Raw genomic sequence first — 25,012 nt, 5'->3', positions numbered from 1 at the left:
AGTGGTCGTAAAATTTTTTTGATGACGTTTGTCAAGCTGCCAGTTTCTCCTGCATGGCAATGAATTTTTGCAATTTTAACCATTAAATCGATATATTTATGACACTCCACTTAAGCTCCATCAAATTAAGTATTTTAAGGCGATTTGACCTGTTTTTGTATTTTTTAAGGTTTATTTTTAGAATTTAGTTGAGTGAAGCCAACGAGAATCGCTTGAAATTATGATTGTTAAATTTTTATTGCAATGTCAATTTATATTAAAAAGAAATTAAAAATAAATTTAATAATTTTCAAAGTTTATAGAAGGATGGACAAGCTTTGGAATGTTTCTATAATAGTTAAGGAATCAGTAATGTTCTTTGAAATTATTATTATTAACGAGTGCTGAAATTACATATATAAATGACTAGGGAAGAAATCAATTCCTAGCATAAATGAACACTATAGTAATATAGTGTTAACAATAATATATATGGTAACAATATTTTATCTTTATTAGTTGGGCATATCAGTAAGTTTTTACTTAAGTTTTTTCCTTATATACCTCGATATTGACAAGAAAGAATACTATTGTACTATTCCACATTCTCTAAGTAGGCTTAAGAAGGGAAAATAATAAAATAATCTAAGGATTGGTTGTGAAGCAGGGGTTTCAAAACAATATGTTATAGCATATTATTTTAATGAAATATACTAATACGGTTTTTATTAGTTATTATATATTGTAGCTTTTTTAAAAAAATTGTAATCTTAAGGTTTCTGGTGTTAGCCGTATTATTCCTAACAGCCCATTGGGTTGTCTCTTCATTTGCAGACCGTTTGGGTTTGACAATAAATGCCATGTTGTACAGTATGTCTACATATTTGCTGTTCCAACTGACGTCGACGGTTGGTACACACAAACAAACCCATTTGACCCCATCCCTTCGTGCATATGTGTGCGTTATTTCGCGCTTGTGGTACTAAATTGGGTGATAACTCCTTTTTAATGGTTGCGCTTTGCCTGGCTGGCTTGTTGCTGCTGTTGTTCTTATTGTTGCTGCTGTTGTTCTAAGTTTTATTTTTATTTGTCTCGCTAAAACTCAATTTTCGAATCAAACAACCACGAGGATTTCTCGTGGCCTCCATTGGCATCCTCATCCTCATCCTTAAACACATACCATACCATCCCATCACAACCCATCTTCCTCGATTGTGTTGTACAGTGTTGTTTGCCAATGATGCCCTCAGTGTAACAACAGCAACAACATTGTCATGTTATTTGTTGTTCTGCTATTGCCCCATTGCTTTTATTGTTGTTGATGACGCAGAGGCTGACGATGACTCTGGTGCGGATTCCCTTGGATCGGAACTGGGACTGGGATTGGGATTGGGATTGGGTTAGGATGGGGCACTCGGATGGGGATTGGATCGCAGTCGTCCTCGCCGTCGTACGTTGTCACAAATGCAAATAATGGGACAATTGTGCCATGCAGGATTTTAACTGTTTTTATTATTTAATTCCTCAATAGAGCCATGCTGGAAATTAACATACGAGTACTTCTGTGAACAGAAATAGCTTCACATGCAAATGTGCAATTACATTCTACATTTCTTAAATTTTAGTGTTATTTTACTACATTTTAAATTCCTCCTTTGGAAAAATGTTATCTACGATAATTACCTTTACCATATTGCTTAAGATATTTTCCCTACACGCAGAAAAACATTTGCTCTCAAGCATAAATATTTTGAATAAATGTCGATGTGTTCTTTAAATTACATATATCTTCTTCTAAAAGTTTTTTTAAAGAATGTTTTTTAGAATAAAAAAAAATATTATAAGTTCAGGTCGAATATTTTTGTGGGTGCTTTTTACTTTAGTTATGTAAAAAAACTTTTTTACAGTGTTCGAAATATTTTAGTTATGTTAAATTAAATTTATTACTGAGTTCGAAATAGTTATTTTCTGTTTTTTTCAGAAGCACTAATAAATATACAATACAAATTTTTTAATGGTACATAAAGAAAATTCTGACGTTCTCATCTGAGTTTAAAATGTTCTTAGAAATAGAACGACATTTTTAAGTTGAAAATGTTTTTATTTTGCTCGAATCAAGTTAAATTGGCGGTATTTATGTATGTACATTGTATATCTTAACAAACAAACTATTAGTTCAGTCCGTAGTCTATAGTTAAAAGTTTTCAAATAATCTCTCTTCTCATCATTCTATTGAGAACATTGATATTAAAATGTACTTACACGGCTTTTAAGAACGAATATTCTCAATTCAAGAACAATGTTCTTTGATACTTCTCTCTGTGTATAAATAACTTAACAACATTTAACGTTTTTTACGAAACATTTATATTAAACCTTTTTTTAATTTCAATAACTTGTTTTTATTCTCTTTTAAATTAATATCATTAATAGGCAACTACCCTTCCCTTATAATAATTTTTTACGACGAGTGTCACCGCCCCTTTTAACTTTAATTAGCAGCATAAGGATTACCACTGCTGGTGGAGTCTAAAAATTGTCAGGGCAACAGAACAAATAAATAAGGCGCTGCATGTGCTGCTGCCAGCACGTTAATTGTTAAACAAATGTTCGTTTATCACTCACAGGACCAACAAATGGTTTGGTGGGTGGTGGCCAATATTGCCCTTGTTTGTTAGACGGATGAAGGCGGCGGCAAGCGCGGATGTTCGGCATGGCCCATCGCCCATATAAGCCCTATCGCACATCCCGCATTCCCACATGGATCCATATCATCCACGGGCTGAGGGGAAATGGTAATAGGAATGGGGGGCTCTGCATTGGAATTGTTATGTTTTTCGTATTTAACCTCAGACATGGGCCTCGTTTGTGTAAATTCCCGCCAACTGCTGCCAGCGATTGTTGTTGCTGCTGCAATTGTGCGCTGAAATTATTAACAACCGAGACGACAACATAGCACAGCAGCAGCAGCAACAGCACAGCAGCAACATCACAGCGGCAACAGCAACATCAGAGTTTCTGGCGTCAACGTCGACTTCGACGCATCGTTCATCGCGCTCACATATGGCGGAAATGACACTTTTACATTTAGCATCGCGAAAGGGCCGGAAAGAGACAGCAGGATACAGAGAGAGAGAGAGAGAGACAGAGACAGAGCGCTTACACGGACGCAACACAGACGCCATAAACTTCATTTCTGACAGGCCGCAACACACACAGAGGACAGCCGGCCAACAGGCGGATACGTAACGTGGAGCAGCTCGGAAAACGGGACGCGAATACGGACACGGCCATGTCAACGCTGCGGTGGCCATGACTGTTGCCCTCATGCAAGGGTTGAGGACTCCGGCTCGTCGGCTCGTCGGTTTGGGGGGCGGGATCTGGATCTCCGGCTAATGAATAAAGCGGACTTGAAATATTACACCGCCGGAGTCGAGAGTCGAGTTCATTTTGTGCAGCTCCCATGAAGAGGCGGTGGTTAGGGAGCTTAGTCACCAGACTGGATCACCACAAATCATTCTGTTAAGGGGTTTTCAAGGGTAATCCATCTACAAAAAAGGAAACAAAGCTCAAATATCCCAAAAACGGGATTTGATGAACTCAGATTAGCAAAGATCTAACAATTAGGTAGTAAACCAATTTGTAATAATGAATGAAAATAACGTTATATGTTAGTTTTTAGATCTGCATATCAAAGATACGTTTTTACACCCCATACTCGTAGAGTAAAAGGGTATATTAGCTTCGTCGGTGAAAGGTAGCGTTTCCGACTCATTCGAGTCGAACTAGCCATTTCCGTCTCCATCTGTGCTTGCTTATCCGTAAAAATGTTTTTAATTAAAAGATTAGTGATATTCATGGGATTAAACTAAACTGCAATTTAACTGGAGAATTCTTTAAGCCGAGATATTATATGAAGCCGAAAAAGAAACTAGACTACAATATAAAGTGGGATAAATGGTTGTCCACCATCCTGAGCTGCCTCGAAATCCATTATGATCATCGAAATATTGTATTTATTATTCCCGTTACTCGTAGAGTAAAAGAAGTTTTTGACCCCATAAAGTCCGTATGAATGCTGAGATCTCGGAAACTATTAAACCTAAAAAGTTAGCATGCAGATTCTTGGGCTTCCTGCGTAGCGAAAATTTTTTTAAAGATTTTGTAAAAATGCAGATGGGTTTTTGTTTTGATTGTCATTGTTCAAATGAGACCATGCGTGAAAAAGTTATACACAAATAAATAAAAAATAATACAACTAAAACAAACACTCTTCTAATTCTACTAAAGATCAGAACATGGCAGCGAACTTCGATAAATACTTACTGAATCACAAAATTCCGATTTGTTAAAAAATGTTAAATTAAAAAGCAAACTATTTTTAATTGTAAAAAATAAACCAAAATGAAGTAAATGTATCTTACTTTTTTCAGATCATTATGAACGTAGACGATCTGGAGGACACTCATTTATGCATCAAGTGCAATGCCACTATACTCGGACTCGAAAAGTACATCGAGCACCGGAAACGGAACTGTCTGATGACGGAGAAACCAATTGTGACCCCCACAACAGATGGTCCACCAACAACCTCCACTCCCACCCAAGTGTCGCCGACGATCATCAGTAGCAGTAACTTGGATCACACCTACGATGGCTTCCACTTCACAGAACCAGAGGCTCCAAGCAGCTATCTGCGCAAAACTACAGCTAGCCATGGGGGAAAGGCCTCCAAATCCCTGACCGAAGCCTATGACCTACCCTATGAACTAGGAGCTGATCTGTTCTTTTCCTCACTACAACTGCAGAGTGTTTCGACGGGTGGAAAAACGGGATCTGTGGCTCGCCAGGAGCGAGGAAAAGAGGAGTCCTGGCCAGCGCCCAGGGGCGATCCCTTGCTGAAAGCAGTGAGGGAACAGGATGAGGCGGTGTTCAAGCCCCTCAACTTTGATCACGATTCCCCGGAGGCCAGTGAAGAGGAGGAGGATGAGGAGGAACACGATGACTTTGATGCTGAGGAGGAAGATGAGGACTACGATGTACGTCGTCACTCGCCGCCCACTGTGCCCGCCACCCACACGGGTGGCAAGTGGAAGCCCGAGCACCGTCCGCAGCTAAGACATCCACATATAGAACGAGTCTCGCCAAGCTGGGATGAGCCTCCGGAGGAGACCTACACCCATCCTCCGGCGGATCATACAAAGGGCAAATGGGTTCCGGGTAGCAAGCAGTTGGAGTACCGAGAAAATATAGATCTCACCAAACTGGAGCAACCCGGAGCCAGTTATTGGTGCAACATTTGCTGCAGACGACTGAAGAGTCGCCTCAACTACGAGCAACATTTGAGGAGTGGCTACCATGTGAAAAGAGCCGACGCAGAGTGTCATCTAGAGCAGGCTAACCTGGGCAGGCAGCCCAGCCTGAGTAAGGATTTCGCAGTGGAAAAGAGTGAGGACAAGAAGGAACCAAAGTCCTCGAAACGTCAGAGAAGAGCCAATCTCCTGCGATGCGATCTTTGCCGGCACACAATGGCCAGACATTTGATGGGCAAACATTTGATATCCCATTACCACTACAGAAGACTCCAGCAGCAGAATCGGTTGAAGAAACAATCTTGTCTGCAGGATATACTCCACCACATGGGCAGCATAGTGAGGCAATCGCCTTTCCAATGCTTACCCTGCAGATACTATTTCAACACGGAAGAATCATTTCTCCAGCACTGGCAATCAGCGGAACACTTGGAGGTCACTCAAAAACTAGGTGGAAGTTTTTGGTGTGGATATTGTCAGTATGAGTGCCAAACCAATGATATCATGTGGCTCCATTTACTGCATCCCTCCCACAAAGAAGTGGTCTTGGCCCTCAACAGATCGGTTCCCATATGTATAGGCCAAAGAAGGGGTCTTCAGTGCTCCAGTTGTGGAATGGGTTTCTTGTTCAACTTCCAACTACGTCGGCACTTCAGCTCAGAACATCCTGGTCTTCCGCCATCAGGAACCGCAGCCGATGAATACCAGAGTAGATTCCGATGTGGCATGTGTGGTGCCCCACAGAAATCCCGATTGGCTCTGCAACGTCATGAAAAGCACAAGCACCATGTGGCCAAGTATTACTGTGCCATCTGTAGATTGGAATTTGATTCACCTTTGGAGGCGCGACGTCATCGCAGCCTGATGCAACATAAACTTAAGGCTAAACCTAAAAAGTTAATCTCCCAGCCGGAAAAGGACATTGAACATATGCTAAGGGAAGTCCTAGAAGAGGCAACTCCCAATCCTCCCGCCAAAAAGACTAAAGTTATTAACTTAAAATGCTCGAATTGCCAGAAAATCTTTGACTCACCTCAGATTTTAGCCAAACATCGAGCTGAAGTTCATTCGGCTGATAATCATTTGTGTTTGAGCTGTGGAACCAGCTTTCAATCTGCTCAGGCCTTGGGAAGGCACACAAGGAGCTGTCAACCTCAAGCCAGCACTTCATCCTCCGCCAATCCATCTGGATCCCAAAGTAAACCAACCTATTCCTGTGATCAATGTAGCTTCAAGGCTCAGTACGAATCCGATCTGGTTTATCATCGCATTTTCCACACACGATCCGAAACAATAGGGAAAAACGAGCTTCTTCAGTGCCCCTTGTGTCCAAAGAATTTTAAGAAACATTCGCTGAGAGCTCATTTAAGAAACCACACAGATGAAAAGATTTTTGAGTGCACCGAGTGCCTTCTGAAATTTGCCAGAAGACACAATCTAAAGAACCACATGGCCACCATGCATGCCAAAAAGGAGGATCAGGAGAAGGCCCAGATGGCCAAGAAGAAAACTGAAGATCAACCAAAAGCCAAATTTCAATGTGGAACCTGTGGAAAAATACTGGCCAAAAAGTAAGTACTAAAACCTTAATTTTCCATTAAATCTCAGTCGTGTCCCTTCGCCAAATTCTTTACCCTACCCATGTAATTTGAAAACCCCAAACAAAGACCGCTAATTGGAAATCCTGAAAAGCCCCAGGCTTTCGACTGGCTGCAACGGAAGTGCTGTTTGCCTTATGAAAATGTCATGCAACTTATTGTAGTCCCCGAAAAATCGCCCAAATAGTTTGGCATTATAAAAGTCTCAAATAAACAACAAGAAATCCGAAAAAAGAGCGGTTAGGGAATTCCTGCAAATGAAAACCATGCAAGCGCATGGATTGTGTGTTGCATTAATTAAAAATTCCAAGCTGCAGTATGTGAGAATAAGTAACCGAAATAATACAACAAAATATAACTCATTAAGTGCTGGGCATTCCGGCCAAAAAACGCGAGGACACCCCCAAAATAAGTGTGGACTGCAGCCACAAAGTATGCAATGCACTCGCAAATCAAGCCTGCGGCCATTCCACCGAAAACTGCAATTTCCCCGATCCAGAAAATAAATATTTTTGGGGATAAACAAAGATGCAAGCAGAACAGACCACCTCCCCTTAGGGACCACCAAAAATATTATTAGAATGGCCATTTCTAACGTGTCATTTTCATAAAAGGTTTTCAGTTCTGTTGAGTTTTCACATTAACCAATGGACAACGAGTGGATATTTGTTGTACTCATTAAACACAAAAAGGTTGATATTTGTTTTAAATATTAAACACAAAAAGGTTGTTAAATAATAAAACATATAATATAATATTATAACTTATATCTTAACTTAATACAAAGAAGGGCGAAGTCTTTTTTGAAAATATAACTTTATTACGAATTTATATAAATTTTGAAAGGAAAAAAACTATTCTTAATGAAAATGTATTAAAATTGCTTATCAAAGAATGTACAATGTTCAATGTACATTGTATATAGGTCAAAATTCTTTACCAAAAGGGGGTCTGAATATTTAACTTTTTAAATCAATAAGTTTGTTTTATTTCTTTGATGAATAAAAATAATTTATAGTTGTTCGAAATTCTCCTTGTGATCTCAAAAGTCAGAAAATTCCAAGAATCAATAACTCGAACCAATATTGAAGAGTAATCACAAATGTTATCAAGTCATCCCATCCATAAAATGCACTATTCTCGTATATATTTTAAATAATAGGTAAGAACCCCATCCAAGCAGAAAACACCTTGCTATCTTTTTAGATTTTTGCATGCACTTCCCTCTCACTCAATATTCTACATATTCCCCCCAGACATATCATCTCAAAGAAACCCATTAGCACTGGCAGATCTAAATCGCATCGTCCAATTCCGCCGCTCCTCATAACTACTCATAACTTGCGAACTTTTTCCACTTCACGTTCGCCTCTGCCAACTAATTCCTTAAGCAAACATTAAGTTGAATTGCAATCGGGACCGAGATGGAAACGGGGACTAAGACTCGTCGCTGGGGTAGAGAATTTTCCACTTTTCAAGTGATTATTTGAAAAATTTATTAAAATGCTCATTTGAAGTTATTGTTGTGCCCGCTTGATGTAGATACTTTGCTTTTACGACTAACGAGACCAAGTGGCCAGCAAAGCTGCCGAGGAGAGTGGTGGGGAGTGGAGTGGCTTGGAGTATCTGAGCTCTGGAAAACTTTCAGTACTCAGCCTTGGTCCCAGGACGAAGGAGTGGAGGCAACGGGGACGGCGAGGACGACGACATCGTCAGTCATGTCAACAGCGGAGCGCTACACACGCTTCCGGAATTCCAGACTCCAGCTAACTCAACTTTTACGGTCGCTTCTTTTAGCTGGCATCTACTCGAGATGGAAGTGCTAGAGGTGGGAAAGTTACTAGACTCTTAGATCTTACTGAAAGAACTCTTGAATTTACTTAATTACATCGATTTATATATGATCAAGTTTGTCCTTACTTAATTAATAAAGTGGTATCTTATATCTTTAATTGGCATTATTTTAAAACATCGGTTTATAGATCACATGTTAACATTTTGTTGAGTTTAAATATCCAAAACAGAATTTTTTTTAAAATCAATAGCTCGTCATTCACTTCTCATCAAAATGTGCTATTACGGGTTATAAAAAGGGGATTAGGAACTAACTAGATTTTATTGATTATTTTAAAAAGATTTAAAAATGGTATTTCCCAAACCTTATAATTAGTTTCATATTAGAATAAAATTGCATGACATGTTTAAAATTGATGTTTATGTTTCTCTTTAGATACATTTAACAAAAAGATTCTTTCTTAGCCACATTCCATTCTTAAGATCTGATCGGGACTCCGAAGAATTCACCGAAAGTCGTTTGATCGTCGTTTAAGGAATCTGCGTAGTTCTAATTCAAAACAATGATAAATTAATTTAAGTCTAGAAATGGCTATACTCGTGTTGATAAAATTCCGTAACACTTATAACTTTATAAGCCCCGTATCGCTTTAATATGGGAAGTGATATACATATCTCGAAAAGTAGTTTTCCAATATCTACTTTATATTATTCAATGGTTATAATGATACATGTAGATTTACCATCTTCACTTGTGAATGCTAGCTTGGGTTAGTATGAAAGGTTATCACCTGAGGGTGGTTTATAAAATTAACAGGATTCAGAAGAATCTCTTTCTACCTAGCTCTTCAGCCGTGTCACGCTTCCATCGCCGGCTGGAGTCCTTGGGGTCCTTTGGAGTGGGTCCTCCGCCTGCAGGAGGCAGCAGATGAAGTTTGAGGCGTCCGCTGACGACGTCGTCGCCATCGCAGCGTCGGGCAATTCACTTTTATTGAAATGGCGTGCAATGTTCTGTTGGCTGCCTCCGCCAGTCGGATTCGGATTCGGATTTGGATTCGGTTTCATCTCCTGTCTCTAGCCATCTTGCTCTGGCCACTGGTTTTTCCCACCCGTCTGCATTTTCCCGCTGTTGTTTTTCTTGGGCTGGTCCGTTCGCCTTTTTCCTTTCGGTTTATTTTCATTTTTTTTGTATTTCGTATTTTAAGTCATTCCTATGGTGCATCATTCGTTTGCCGGCAGTTGATTCTGTTGATGGCACAAAGTGCAGTGCAATTCATTTTAATGGTCGCCGTCGTCCTCCAGTGATCTCAACGAACCACGGCCACGACCACGACCACTTCTCCACCCCCCCAACTTCCATCACTTGAGAGTCAATTTCACAAACTTGATTTTCCATTTCCAATGACGCCGGCCCGCTCCATCGGAGGATTTAGGGATTCCGATTCCGATTCCTATTCCGCTGCCACATTGCATTCATTCATTTTTATGAATCTGCGAAATTGAGTCGGACATTGTTCGGTTTGTGGTCGGCTGGCAGTGGAACGTGTTGTTCGAATCCTCGGTCTTATGTCTCAGTCCCAATCACCCATCTCACTGCGGATTCTGGCTTGTTGTTGATGGCCATTGGCAAGTGTTTTGAGCTGGATTTTTCTGTTGCCGGCATGTTTGGATTGCTTTTTTTTTCTTTGCTATTTTGCCGAACTGGTTGGCTGCCATCTCATCTTATGAGCGACATGTCAGATTGCTGAGACTCACATCAAGTGGTAGGTTTTAAGAGAAAAGTAGGTGTCATGAGTAGAGAAGTTGGTTCTGATCTTTTAGACTTTTTTTATAACAATAAAGAAATTTTACAGAGGGATTGTAAGTTTCTTGGCTGAATTCTTAAGGTTTTTATGAAAATTAATAATTTTTTCAATACATATTTTTAAGGATTCAAATTCAACATTTCAACATAAAACTTTAACAATAGTTTTAATACGATTTCTTTCGTATTTTATTCCTAAATTTACAAGTTAAGAACCATCGTTTAGCAAAATTTTTTTAACATGGACTGTTAAAGACATTTAGAATAAATGGAACTCCTTGAATTTCGAAAAATGTTTACCTTTAAATTTTTTACTATGTATGTACTATGTATGTAGTTTCAAACAGTGCGAAAAGATGCAATGTCCAATATCTATTTTCCATTATTCTGTGAACATCAAGTTTATCCTGTTCCATTCACCTTTTTCAAAAATGTTCAAATATATAGAAAACCACTACAAGATATTTATTTCTGACTAAGCAAGATCACGTTCCCAGGGAAAATGTCTCGTGGCTTACCCGCAATTACCGCCTTCATTACCGACAATCCGCACATCCATATATGGTTATACCCATATGCGTGGGTGTCGCATTTAAATGCCATTGCCCATGCCATCAGGCTAATCCAAATAGACGGGCAAGTTGAACATTAAAAACTTCAAGTTAAGACCCGGCCAGGCATTAATAACAACGACAAAGCCAAACAAAGTCAAGAAAGTACATACACGTATCGCTAAAAGGGGTTAAAAGGGGGTTTTGGGGTTTTGCGTTCGGGGGGTGTTGGCTGTTAGACAAGTGCAAGGGTGACATTTAACGGTAATTTCCTGCAACGATTTTTGTTTCGCTCAAGTTTGCCAGATAAGCGCCAAGGAGTCGTCGAAATGAGGGAATAGAAAGGAAGGTATGTCCCAGGCACTTCCCTAATTACACATGGTATATAAATGTTGCCACGCCCCCACGCAGGCGGCTAGGTGGCGGTGCAACAACTAATTTCACATGCAGCACGGGCCAAGGCATCAAAATCCGGCTAATGTCGCGCCGGCGAAGAACAACTCTCAACTTCAGTGGGCCAGGACATGAGGCAAGGACAAGACAAGACTTACGTACCAATTACATGAGCGCAGCTAAGGGGGGTGGTTCTGAGGGTGTTCGCCAGTGATGCCAAATTTATATTCGGTTCAAACGATTTCAAACATCATGTGATCTATGTTGAATTTAAAGATTATTTTTCTTTATAGCTTTTTCCCCTTAAGAAGTGTGTATTTTTGATTTTTTTTTGTTGAGAGTGGTTTTCAAAACCATTATTTGATGCTTAGGTTTTTCACACAATATTTAAAAATATAATTCACCCCAAGATGGGCTCGAACGCACAAAACACAAGGTAAAGATCTTTTTTGAGTAGGTTTTATTATCAAAGAGTTTTAAACAGAACCTATCTTAATTGTTTCTTAAAAAACTTGGACTGAAAACCTAAAATTCTAGATCTTTCTTTAGTCTAAAATTTAAGCACCAAATGGAAAGTCGATCAAAACTTAGATATTATATTCCCTTGCTATAGAAAAGATTAGCTGTACAATTTATTTCAACTTTAGTTTTTTAAGTTAAAATTGGATTGAAAGATGTTTTTTAAACAGGCTCAGTTTTATTCCTGTTTAAAGATCAATGTAGCATTCATAAAGAAAGCTTTTTTAACAATCTAACTCACTTCTTAACTTATTATGAATTTCCTGAAGTTTATATGAAGCTTTATAATAAGATTGGGGCTGAAAATGGTAGCAAAGAGTTAGAAGAGCTGAGTTTGTAGACGATGTTGGGTTCTTTCAAACTCTTAAGGAGTTTGTTTTTCTGAAAGACGGCCACACTGGGCAGCACTGGTGTGTGGCCGTATCCTGGTGACTGACACCGGAAGCCGCCTGCGAGGGGGCTGGGCTGACTTGACTAACGCCCCGCGGCACAGAAGTTTGCGCCCAAAAGACAAGACAAGACAAGAAAGACGCTGTCATAAATATTTATGCGAGTTTGGGGAACAACAATGCGAGCGCACCAGGGCAAACATTCAGCTGCTCCAAACTACACATGCGATTGTCTAAGACAGCCACAGACAGGAGTCCTTCTTTGGGGCAGGGATCCCCCCAAGCCATACCCACCAACCCATCAACCCACCATCCTGCATCCTTGTGCAGCTGACAATGAGCAGCAGGATACATTTTGCACCTGCCGCACCCGCGACATGTTTGCTCAGCGTTTTCGGTGGCCAAGGGAGGGGCATCCAAGGGAGGAGCATCCGCATCCGCATCAGCATCCGCTGAGGGTACGTCGAGCATCCCTCTAATGGATGGCGTGCAAAAGTTGACACAACACCCGGACAGAGCCAACAGCTTCGTCCTGGCCTGCAGCTGCTGCACTCGGGCTCCTCCTTTTCAAGGAGGGGGTGTTGATGACAGCTCAACCTTACCCCCACCCTTAACCCATCCCACATCTAAAGAACGGCGTTGAAAAGGGCAAAGTTTTCATCGCAAGGCGTTTTCGTCAACTAATCGGCTACGAAGCTGCTGCCAGGAGACGCCAGGATGTGCCATCCTAGCGCATTGAAGGGATCCTTGAGAATTCTCCACGCGTTTCGCCTTTGAACAGCTTCTGGAAATTAAAACTGACTGGGTGACTGACTTGAAGATATTGTTGATATTCGCATACATAATTTAGTTTTTAAATAAATGGACTAATGAAAGTATATTTTTGCTCAGTGCAAGAATTAAATATTTTATTTATCTCGGGATACTATCAAAGCTGCAGAATTCGTGTGTTAATTGTTTAATTTAATTCTTTTCATTAAATGTTTAATTAACAATTTTCATCAATGCAAAAAAAACTACACATTATGTAGCCTAAACGAACCATCTAGATTTTATAGTAACTTTGATTTTAGAATAATCTAGAGAGTTCATTTGTTCTGCAATATTTTATGTGATGATAAATGAAAACACATTTTTACTTCAGTGCAATAAGTAAAATACCGGGATACTATAAAAGCCAGATGATAAGAACAGAACATACAACTAAGGATGCTGAAGTAGAGCAAGTTTTCCATAAATTTTATATAAGAATATTGCGAATCTTGGGTATATCAACCAATTTATTTTTTCATAAATTTGTATTACTGATAACATGATATTACTTTTTAAAATGTATTATTTATTACTTAAAAAATTCTCAAAACATTGCCACTTATACAAACATTTTTCTCCGTTATTGAAACTCTAAGTTTTCTTTTAAAAATGAATGGAAATTGAATTATTCCGAGCACAATAACCTGTTTCAAATTAGCCCAAGTCTGGTGCAATTTAATTTAGGTAGTAATGTTGCCTGGTCTGGACCCATGAACATTTCTCCCAGCTTTTCTCCTGGCCGAGAGACAAACGTATTAGCGAGACAGACGGTTATGGCTGAAGAAACTCAAGAACTTGCCGTTGAAGACGAAGTCTGGAAAATGCATTTGAGGAAATAAAAGTTAATGTTGGAGGTGAAAATACAACTGGGAGCTGGGAAAACGAACCAAGCGAAAGATAATTTTGTTGTTCGCCGTTGGTATTTTTGTTATTTTTGTTGCATCTAATTCGCTTTGCTTTCTTTCAGTTTCAGCATTATGTTGGTGTTCCTGTTGTCCCGATTCCGTTGCTGTTGTTGTTATACCATTATCCTGGGCAACAGGAGCAACAGAAACAAGAACAATTTACGGCAAACTCCTGCAGGTAAAATGGCATCCTTTTGTCAAGTCCTGCAATACCTTCAAGGAGTTTCTGCCCTCCATTTATCCCACCCCCTTCACATCATCCTGTTTTGTCATTGTCGTTGCTATTCAAACTCCATACAAAGTGACATTTCACATATCAACGACGCCCCCTTGTTCCTTAATCCCCTCTGCCCCCTTTTGTACCCCCCGACTTCGCGATGGCATCATTAGAAATGCATGACAATGTTGTCTTACCCCCATTCACCAGACTGGCCACGCCCCATAGCCCTTAATGCCGCCCCACACCCCCAAAATCCGTTGCTCGGCGTTTGTCTCGTAACAGGAATTTAGATTAAAGATTGAAACTTTGTTAATGTCGCGCGTTATTAAGAAGAATCTTTTCCTCCCTGAATGCCAATGAGCTTAGCAAATTAAGAGTGCTTTGTTTGAAGTAAGGAGTGCTTGAGATTTGAGGAATCCAGCCATCTCATTCGACCAATGGGTATAATTCAAATTGAGTTTATTTTATAACAACACCTCGTCTAAAAATGTGTTAAGGTAGTAATTATACCCGTTACTCGTAGAGTAAAAGGGTATACTAGATTCGTCGGAAAGTATGTAACAGGCAGAAGGAAGCGTTTCCGACCCCATAAAGTATATATATTCTTGATCAGGATCACTAGCCGAGTCGATCTAGCCATGTCCGTCTGTCCGTCTGTCCGTCCGACCGTCTGTCCGTCTGTCCGTCTGTCCGTCTGTCTGTCCGTCCGGATGAACGCTGAGATCTCGGAAACTATGAGAGCTAGGCTATTGAGATTTGGCGTACAGATTCCTGAGCTTCTTACGCAGCGCAAGTTTGTTTCAGTAGACTGCCACGCCCACTCTAACGCCCACAAACCGCCCAAAACTGTAACTCCTACAGTTTTGATGCTAGATAGAAAATTTAAACTGAAATGTATTGTTCTCATCAAAACCTATCGATTGACCTAAAAAAAAGTTAGCCACGCCCACTTAAACGCCCACAAACCGCGAAAACCTGTGACGCCCACAATTTGCATGCTAGATAACTGAAATGTATTGGTGTCGTCAATACCTATCGATTGATCCAAAAATAATTCTGCCACGCCCACTCTAACGCCCATAACGCTTAAATCTGTCTACCGCCGGTAGGTGGCGCATTTTAATTTCGCTTTGCTGCTTGCATATCTCCATTTCCCTTTGAGTAACGGGTATCTGATAGTCGAGGTACTCGACTATAGCGTTCTTCCTTGTTTTTTAACTGAACAGATCAAAAACATACTACCCATAAGGTCTTCTAATAATTTGTATTCTATTAGTACTTTGAAGCGACATCTGTTGGTAAGTCTAGGAACCAACACATTAAAGGTTGTTTTCTCGCCTGCATGTTTAACTAAGGGTTGGGAGTTTTTTGTTCTCATATTTAACAAAATGTAGGTTTAAAGCTCTAAGGCTCGTTTTTTCGTGTTTATGTTGAACTGAAATTAGGTTATACAATTTCTTACGTTAAGAACCTGCTCTTATTTTAACATGAGAACAAGAAAAGGGGCTAAAAGTTTCATACGTTATCTTGGTTTTAAATTTACATTTAGTTTAACTTGCGGACGAGAAATCGAAACTGACACTGAGTCCATCGATCATGTTATGCTTTAAAATCGCTCTAATTAAATTACTTAATAACTAATTAACTGTATGATAATAGGTATTAACAGGCTGTTTCGTTAAAAAAATTTCATTCCAAAACAAAAGCTTTTATATATATCAAAAGAACCTATTACTCTAAGAGTTACTGGCGTGACTAATTCTTGTATTTTATTGGGAATCAGGAACTTCAGTTTTTAAGTTCCCATGATATATGTAGGGAAATCCCGGCAGCTCAAAAGAAAATTACCGACTAAATCAATGACACAGCCACTTCAATTGACAACAAATTCTGTCCCGGCTCATTTAAATCCCTATGTTCCTCCATTACCAAAATCTCTCTGGGAAGCAGGCCAAAATCGGGGGAACTCTCAGCTGTTTCTATTAATTAGCATCCGTAATTGATGTGCAGAAAAGTTTGGCCTACGAGGGTTTGCATTTGCATTTTGCGGGTCCTTTTGACTGAGCTGCGGCTGGACAAACGTGGACATGGCCCGGAACTGGTCTGGTTGGATTTGGTATTTGGACCTGGATTTGGATGTGAACGTGAACGTGCCTCGTGTCTTGGCCGTCCATGAAACGTGACTTTGGTGCGAATTACTTTTGCCTTGATTTAATGTAATTACAAAATTTCCCAATTCCTAGAAAAAATAACACTGACGTTGCGGGTTTTAAAAATGTGACAGACTTTTTTGGTCATGGTCCATATTGAGATGCTGTAGTTTTAATTTTCCCTTCCAACTTTTACAGGTATTCCCTAAAACTTCATGAGTCGAGTCACTCGAAGGAAGTGGAGCGGCGGTATCGCTGCCATTTTTCAGACTGTTCGTATGCAGGTGTGACCCCGGAAAGCCTCAAGACCCACCTGATCTCCCACGCCCAGGGGAGCCACAAGTGTGAGCGGGACAACTGCAGCTATGTGGGAAAGAGCGAGATGCACCTGAAAAGGTGAGTTGTAACAATAGGGTTTCTCTATACGTTTTAAATTCTGGATACCAGAATTCTGGCATTATTGACATCTTAAAACTTGTAAAAGCAATTAAAATGTCTGGGACAGGTTATATAAGATCCATGCTTACGTTTTGAAAAAGAGAATATCTAAAAATTACCTTTACTTAATATCATATTTACATTATTCAATGGTGAAAATTACACCTAACAAACCTTACCATTGATGTTTGAGTGTTTATTATTTCACAAAATTCGCGAAGTTTAGTGTGTATAATATGCAATGGCAACCTTTCGGATAACATTTCTTAAAGTAACTACTTCATTTTATTTATCAGGATTTTCCAAAGCGTTAAATTTTCAATCATATATATATATAATCTATTTAACCTATTCATGGCGATATATAATGCTATGGTTTCCCCAATAACTTGCCAATTCATTATTCGCACTGAGTTCTCCACCAAAGTGGACGCATTATATGCGGCGAGGGCGAGGTCTCCCAGGTGCCTGACAATTTGGTCGGTCTATTACTAATCTACAAAATGCTAATCAGGACTAACAAAGAAAGAAAAGAAACGTAAAAAGACGAGGCCAAGACAATTGCAGGTAACAAAATAAACGAGCGACATTTTCTCCACGAATTTGAATTTCTTGCAAGAAAAAAAAAGAAATGGAGAATACAAAAAAAAAGTGCAACAAGAGCAAAAATGTCATCCATAATTGCAGACTTTGAACGGCAATTGCATAAATTGATGAAAACAACAAGAAGCACAGAGAAAATTTTGGAATGGAAAGGGGTATGTGGGGGGATAAGTTGGAGGAGGACAGTCGCCAGAGTCGCCGTTCGATCCCCACAAAATCGTGACTTATCGATCGCCTTTGATATGCGCATTGAATTCTTGTAATATTTCTACTGCCCCCCATCCGATTCTCCCAGATCCCGACGATCAGTTCAGGGCCAAATTGCCGGCAATATGGTAGTGCCACCGTTGGTCAGCCACTGTGCAGCTGTCCGCCCCAAGAAAAAAGGGAAATAAAACGAGAAGGAGCTGCAGACTCAGTTGTAAGTGGCTTTGGACGTGGATGTGGAAGTGGATGTCGATGTGGATGTGGACGTGGATGTGAATGTGGACGTGGATGTGGATGTGGACGTGAATGTGGATGTGGATGTGGATGAGGTTGAGGAGGATCGTCGTCGATTCTCCGATCGCTTTGATGGGGACGACATTTGGCTTCTTTTGTACTCCGCCGTTGGTTGGATGGTTGTTTGGTCTGCTCGCTGCTGATTTGAATGTTGGAGCAGTGGGATGGATAATGGTTAATACCCCAGATCACCTTAACCTTTGGCTGTTGGTCTTTTGTCTTCTTGGGAGGAGTAGAATTACCAGCAACTGATCATACTATTTTATTTAACGATTGTATTGGAACTAAAAACTGTAAATTCATACGATCAGAATAGCTAAAGGTAATCATTTACCAAAAATTACAACAAATCAAGATATTTCACATAATTACTATTATGAACATTCTGATATATAAATAAACGGACATTTACTATAATTTTATTAAATATTTTTTTGAAAGTTGAATTTTCTTACCTTTCATTATCACGTAGGGCAAATCAAAACTCAGTATTTTAATGACTCAAAAATATACAAAAATGTTAAAAAGCTAAATATGGGTAAAACCTAATCACAAAATGGATTTCAACATTTTTTAAGCTAAATTATAATGAGCTCTTTGTTTTTAAATTCCTTAAAAACATGACGATGTATAAATAATTCGCATTTGAATAAGTAATTTCAGTAAATGTATGATTTCAAATTCGGTTTAAGCGCCACAATGTCTTCTTACCTATTACATAAAAAATATAGATGCTGGCCTATATATAAAAAATAGTTTAAGTCGATATATTCCAACTTGACAATCGGCGTCCGATAATCCTTGTTCCCTTAATGTATCTCTCATTTTCTAGATCTCATGGTTTAAGTCCCCTGCTTAATTTAATGAATTCACTCACAGAACGCAACGTAAATCAAAAGAAAACAAAAGAGTTCGCCTCATTAAAAATACGCAAAGTTGGCCGCAGCCGAAAATCAGGGCTTGCATAAATCTTGCCCAGAAATCCGGGCTCTGAGACAGAGTGCTGTTGTGATGCGCTTAACTCACATCCGAGATCTTCAATTAGCTATCAAAAGGCAGCGCTGCTGATCCAGGAATTTCAAAGCGCAGCCAAAAAGGCGTTCGCCTGGCAGTCCAGGCCTCGATTCGCGAATCGCGATTCTCGAGTTTGTCGGCATTCGACACACAGAGATATATGTACTGGGTACACACTGTATATATGGGGAGGGGTCCGGGGCGGAATGGGGGTGGTAAACCTCCTACAACTGGCGAGTCGATCTTGAAGCTCCATTACTTGCCGCTAATTAAGCCTACCGAGTCGCGCATGAGTCGCGTCTGTTTGGGTCTTCAGTCTTCAGTTTATTCAGTCGAAGCTTGAGATTTCACACAGATTCCGATTCCGGCGGCCCGAGCCCACAAAAAAAAAAACATTGGCAATTAATTGTGAGTCCTCGGTTTGGACAGTAGCTGATAAGTGGAGTGGACAACACACACACCGATTCGCGAGGAGACTCCTTCAGTTGGCTTTTGGGGGAACAACTTCAGGAGCATTGGGCATAATTGAAGGCGCGTAACTGAAATCGTGTGAGTGAGGTGACCTTCCTCTTCCTGGTAGAGCTTATTGGTATATTTAATTGGTTTATCATTAATGAGGAAATAGGTTAAACTTGTAACTAATGAAAAAACAAATTAATTAAAGTAGGAAATGAGGACCAACACGGCGATCCCAACTTACCACTCATCATTTAAGGAAATAAATAAATTCTTTAAAAAATTATAACGCGAATTCTTCAGAACCATTTTAAGAAAGTTAAATTTAGAGAAGAAAATAAAAACCTGCTGCACACTTACCCTACACCATTTAAAACCATTTTGCAAAAAAATGAGAACGCGAATTCTTCAGAACATGCGAGGGTTTATTTGGAAACTATGTGTTCTATCCTTTTTTTAATTCATGAAATTCATTATTTTTCTAAAATGTGTTCCTATAACGCAAAAAAGAAACCAAGTTACTTCGTTTTTAAGCACCCATAAAAAATTCGGAACTTAGCAATCCCCTCTTAAAAGTAGCTCACTGGCAAGTCGTGCAGACCAGACCGTCCGATTACCCAATATTGGTTTCCCGCTCTTAACCCAAAAACTGATCGCCATCTAAGCCCAGCCCGGATTGGCTGAGCCTGCTTTTTTCTCCTTCTCTGGCCGAAAGGCAATTGGCAATTGCCAACTTACTCGTATTTTGATTTCGAGCGTGCGATTCGAATGCGAAATTAGCAATTAGTTCTGACTGTGGTGGCGGGACAAGCCGCCACTGGAATTTACCGCCTAATCAAGCGTTGAGATTTTAAATATGGCTTCGCTCAGGCTTCCTTACCTCTGTTTTTGTTTTTATCCCGCAGGCACCTCAAGTCGGCCCATTCCGGTAAGGAGGAGGGTGGTGCGGAGTGGTTCTCGTGCGATCAGTGCGAGTTCAGGGCCCGCATCAAGGGTCACCTCCGCCGGCACTCGCTGCGCCACTCCGGACAGAAGCCCCACCAGTGTCCCCACTGCGACTTCCAGTGCAGCACGATCGACAACCTGCGCAAGCACATCATCAAGACGGGCAAGCATCCCGGCAAGTTCATCTACGAGTGCACCAAGTGCTCCGACCAGGCGACCAGCGAGGTCTTCAAGAGCAACAGTTTCAAGGAGTACCAGAAGCACTTGGACACCCACAAAGCGGGATGAAGAAATACTTTTAAGGTAACCATTTTCTCAGAAATCATATTTCATAAATACAATAGTTCATAAGCACTTGGACACTCACGAAGGGTGATGAAAGAACATTTTTAAGGTAACCATTTTCTTAGCAATTTCCTTTTTAGAAATAATAACTTTAAAAAGGTTTTTTTTAATAATAATACCTCGTTAACAGGATCAAATTCTAGTTAATTAAAAAAAAGAAAAAAATCGCTATAGTCGAGTGCTTCAACCATCAGATACTCGTTTCTCTGTTTCAAATTTTAAAATATTCATATTTTTATGTTAAGGTATTGATCAATAATTTACACAAATGTGGGCGCTAGAGGTTTTTGCGATTTGAGCGTTAGAGTAGGCACCCTGCCGAATTAAACTTCCGCTACGCAAGAATCTGTAGAATCTGCATAAAAATCCCAGCTTTTATAGATTCCGAGATCTCAGCGTTCATACGGACAGACGGACGGACGGAAATGGCTAGATCGGCTCGGCCGGTGATTCTGATTTAGAATATATATACTTTATGGGAACGGAAACGCATTCTTCTAACTGTTACATACTTTCCGACGAATCTAATATACCCTTTTAAACTACGAGGAACGAGTATAAACAAGGGAGAACGCTACAGTCGAGTACCTCGACTATCAGATACCTGTTACTCAGCCAAAGGGACCAAAGGGAAATGGAGATATGCAAGCAGTAAAGCGAGATTGACATTCTCCACCTACCCGCGATCTCAATATATGGTTGTTTGGGCGGTAGACAGATTTAGGCGTTGTGGGCGTTAGAGAAGGAGTGACAAACTTTTTTTTGGGTCAATCGATAGGTATTGACGAGACTAATACATTTCAGTTAACGTTTTTTTCTAGCATGAAAATTGTGGGCGCCACCGGCTTAGGCGGTTTGTGGACGTTAGAGTGGGCGTGGCATCTTCGCGCAACAAACTTGCACTGCGTAAAAGGCTACGGAATCTAAATCTGAAATCCCAATTCTCTATCTTATATAGTTTCTGAGATATCCGCGGTTATACTTACAATTTTTTGAAGTTTGTGGGCGGTTTGTGGGCGTTAGAGTGGCCGTGGCACATTGCTCAATAGCCTAGCTCTTATAGTTTCCGAGATCTCAGCGTTCATCCGGACAGACGGACATGGCTAGATCGACTCAGCTAGTGATCCTTAACAAGAATATATATACTTTATGGGGTCGGAATCGCTTCCTTCTGCCTGTTACATACTTACCGACGAATCTAGTATACCCTTTTACTCTACGAGAAACGGGTATAAAAATACATGAAACTAATTACTCTACATAAAACTGAATTGAATTCGATAGCTTGGTCATACAAATGGTCTTACAAAAGACAGTTCATGTGCTGATTAATTTGGAGAACAAAGTATCTTTTTTATAAATATTGTTTATTTCATATATTTTTTGCAAGTTACATTGTTATTAAAAAAGTGTATAACTATTCTCTATAATTTTAGAAAACTCAAAACTAACTACAATAGATTGGAGTATTACTGCCGGACAACCCAACAATTACGGATGTGTAAATATCAGCCCAATAAACATCAATGAAAAACGACGAATTTATTATTATACTTTTGTGTTTTTTCTTATTACTTTATATATACGCCTCCCAATATTTTAAATATTTCTTGTAACAAGTTTATTATTAATATTCAATTCAAAATTACAAAAAAAAATATTTTTCAAAATTTTCTTTTATTTTTCTCAGCTTTTCAATGTGTGAAATCAATGTCGGAAGCGTGAATTGTATGTATCGTGTATTTAATGTGGTTCTAATGTAGCTGTGGCAAACGAGCCGGTTACTGTTCAGTTCAATCGCTGTTGAACTTTACAGAAGAGGTTTTGAAAGAGACTTCAAAGATTAACAGAAATTACAGCTAAGGTGGAAATGAAGTTCTCGCAGCACAATAGGTAGAATACAGATGGAAATCGTTTAATGATCCGCCGGCCACCAAATCCCCATTCAATCCAGTGCCTTCCGCACCAGAGGCGTCCTCTTATAAGGCGTCGGATATCGAGGTACCGAATCCGAAGGTCTGCTTGATGCTATGCCAGTAGTACCGGTACCAGTTTGTCTTCATCGCATCGTATTCGGAGGCGGGAATCCCGGTCTGCTTGAGCGACATCATTGTGCTGGACGACTGCAAGGACGAAGTATTATTTAGTACATATGCTCAGTAGTTTTGTGGAGTCAACAATTTCTTAGGAAAACAATGGACACACATAAGATTGGCTAATATGGCAGCTCCCTGTCTAAATTCGCACTCAATATTGCCTACAAATTCTGAGAACGCTTTTAGAAACATTACGTAACAGCGAAATTAAATTTACGGCTGCATATACAAGACTTTAATTTGACTTTTTACATACTATAATAAAATGCAGAAGTACATCTAGTGCAGCAAGATGGAAAAGGAACCATTAGCCTTTAAAACATTTTGATAGGTACTAACATTTGTCAGAATACCCAAAAGATAATGTAAGGCAGTAAATTTGAGAAGAATTAATGTCAGGTTAATCCTCTAATACTTCATGTAAAGGGGGTACCTCACAAATCACTAGGGTTCTGAAATCACTTCTTTTATGTAATTTAGCAGTCTAATAGTATGCAACAATATGTTTTAAACTCAACAAAAAGACAACGAAAGCAAAACCATAATTTATAAGGAGATTTTCATTGCGTCGGCTTCTCTAATAAAAGTAAGCACTAGGCACTAATTCACAAGAAAAAGTATAAGAACCATTTGGCGATTATAAATACACTGGTATAAATCTAAAAAAAAAAAAACAAATTTAGGGAACCGAATCATTGGTTTCGCATTGCTTATGGCTTGATAAATTTTGGGGTCAACCCTAAACCTGATAGAATTTGTTTTCCGTTGTCCTGGCAACTTACAGTTTCCTCCAGCTCTATCACAACATTTGAGAAGTGACCAGATGACCAGTTTTTCAGACGCCAGCTCTGCTGGATCTTCTTTTCAGGCACAAGCTCCTCGAACTTTCCCAGTACATTGCCGCCGTAAAGAACGAACCTGAAATGGGGACGAAAGTTGTATTATTTAAATCGAATAAAAGTAAACGGGCTTTTCCACTAAATCTTCGATTAGATTGGGACATATTACAGCTCTTTGGTTTCCTAAAACTAGGTCATTAGCTCTATTCGATGGTAAAGTGGAAAAAGGGCTCAGGGATATAAGGAAACTCACTCTCCACCGCGCACAGCATCGACCTTTGCGGGGGCCCGCGTGAAGGCAGTGACCATCTCCGGTTTGGTGAGGGCATTGTACAGATCGTTTGCGCTGCAGTGGAACTCCTCGGTCAATGAGAGGGTGCGCACGTCCAGCTTGCAGCCGACGCTGGAGTTGTTGGCCTTGGGCGCCACCACTGAGGTGTTAGAGGCTGCCTTCTGGGCGGCATTACGGACGTTATTGGCATCCTTGGCGTTCGCCACCGGATGGACCGCCCCCTCGTCGCCCTTCTTTGGTAGGATCAGGTTCTTGGAGTACTCCTCTTTCAGCTCACGGATGTAGGCGCCCAGCTGCTGGCGCACGCGGTCGCGGCCCACATTGTACATGAACTGCTTAAGGGTCTCCGACTCGTCGTTGGACTCATCGATGGTCACCGTGATCTCCACATCCGCCAGGTCGTTCTCCTCGGACAGATTGGGAATGGTCAGCTTGCCCTTGTGGCTGAGCTTGCTGTTCTTGAGCAGCTTCCCCGACCACTTGAGCACCAGTTCCCAGTCGTAGAAGAAGATGAGCTTTCCCTTGCGATTGTTGACGGTAGCCTCGCCTGAGCACTTGTCCACGGAGTCCACGGCGCACTCGATGTCGCTTTGACCTGCGTTTCGAAATGGGGATTACTTTTAGGTTAGGATAGAGTGATGGATGGCTGGGCAGGTGTTTGCCGCAACTCGCCTATCTTAAAGTCCTGAAAGAGCTGGTGCAGGCGGTCCTTGGACCAGGGCGTGGCGTTCTTCTCCGTCCAGTGCCAGTTGTTCACGTTGGTGGCGTCGGGACGCTCCTCTACAATCCAGCGCGGATCTCCTTCTCCCCACTTGGCCATCGCTTAATCTTAACGGGGATTATCTCACTGAGTTTGTATAAAAAGCTTAGGGATAAGGGTGCTATCCTGATCCGGCAGTGCTAGCTTTAGCTGATTTTGACAATTCACGCTGGCCAGCGATTGGAATTTTCTAGAATTCTGCGGTTCAAAATAGGGATGTAAAAAATTATCGATGGCAGGGCACACACATATGGTTTCCGCGTTGCCACCTGGTGATTGCTTCATGTGCCGCTGGG

The 25,012-nt window shown here is 40.4% G+C and overlaps 2 protein-coding genes across 2 annotated transcripts; one reads left to right on the top strand and one right to left on the bottom strand.

Moving 5' to 3' along the window:
• The first annotated feature begins 4,418 nt into the window (after window positions 1-4,418).
• Window positions 4,419-20,681, top strand: LOC108021521 (zinc finger protein 43). Its single transcript, XM_065868879.2, has 3 exons — window positions 4,419-6,862; window positions 16,626-16,823; window positions 20,345-20,681. Exons 1-3 carry the CDS (start codon window positions 4,419-4,421, stop codon window positions 20,670-20,672), a joined length of 2,970 nt encoding a protein of 989 aa, XP_065724951.2. The 3' UTR covers window positions 20,673-20,681.
• A 1,653-nt stretch (window positions 20,682-22,334) lies between these two features.
• Window positions 22,335-24,961, bottom strand: LOC108021522 (activator of 90 kDa heat shock protein ATPase homolog 1). Its single transcript, XM_017090281.4, has 4 exons — window positions 24,629-24,961; window positions 23,918-24,551; window positions 23,608-23,743; window positions 22,335-22,852 (listed from the first exon to the last, which is right to left on the bottom strand). The coding sequence occupies exons 1-4, from the start codon at window positions 24,774-24,776 to the stop codon at window positions 22,709-22,711; spliced, it is 1,062 nt and encodes a 353-aa protein (XP_016945770.3). The 5' UTR covers window positions 24,777-24,961; the 3' UTR covers window positions 22,335-22,708.
• Between the last annotated feature and the right edge of the window lie 51 nt (window positions 24,962-25,012).

The sequence above is a fragment of the Drosophila suzukii genome, chromosome 2L, assembly GCF_043229965.1.
Source record: "Drosophila suzukii chromosome 2L, CBGP_Dsuzu_IsoJpt1.0, whole genome shotgun sequence".
Lineage (NCBI taxonomy): Eukaryota > Metazoa > Arthropoda > Insecta > Diptera > Drosophilidae > Drosophila > Drosophila suzukii.
Note: the sequence above shows the minus strand (reverse complement) of the source record. Positions and strands in the feature narration are given on the sequence as shown.

Bases quoted from the DNA above. Each gene is read 5' to 3' on its own strand.
- LOC108021521 (XM_065868879.2), top strand. From the start codon at position 4,419: ATGAACGTAGACGATCTGGAGGACACTCATTTATGCATCAAGTGCAAT. The intron at 6,863-16,625 runs GTAAGTACTAAA...CAACTTTTACAG, and splicing joins GGAAAAATACTGGCCAAAAA to GTATTCCCTAAAACTTCATG. The intron at 16,824-20,344 runs GTGAGTTGTAAC...TTTATCCCGCAG, and splicing joins AGCGAGATGCACCTGAAAAG to GCACCTCAAGTCGGCCCATT.
- LOC108021522 (XM_017090281.4), bottom strand. From the start codon at position 24,776: ATGGCCAAGTGGGGAGAAGGAGATCCGCGCTGGATTGTAGAGGAGCGT. The intron at 24,552-24,628 runs GCGAGTTGCGGC...TTCGAAACGCAG, and splicing joins CTTTCAGGACTTTAAGATAG to GTCAAAGCGACATCGAGTGC. The intron at 22,853-23,607 runs GTAAGTTGCCAG...TCGTCCTTGCAG, and splicing joins TGATAGAGCTGGAGGAAACT to TCGTCCAGCACAATGATGTC.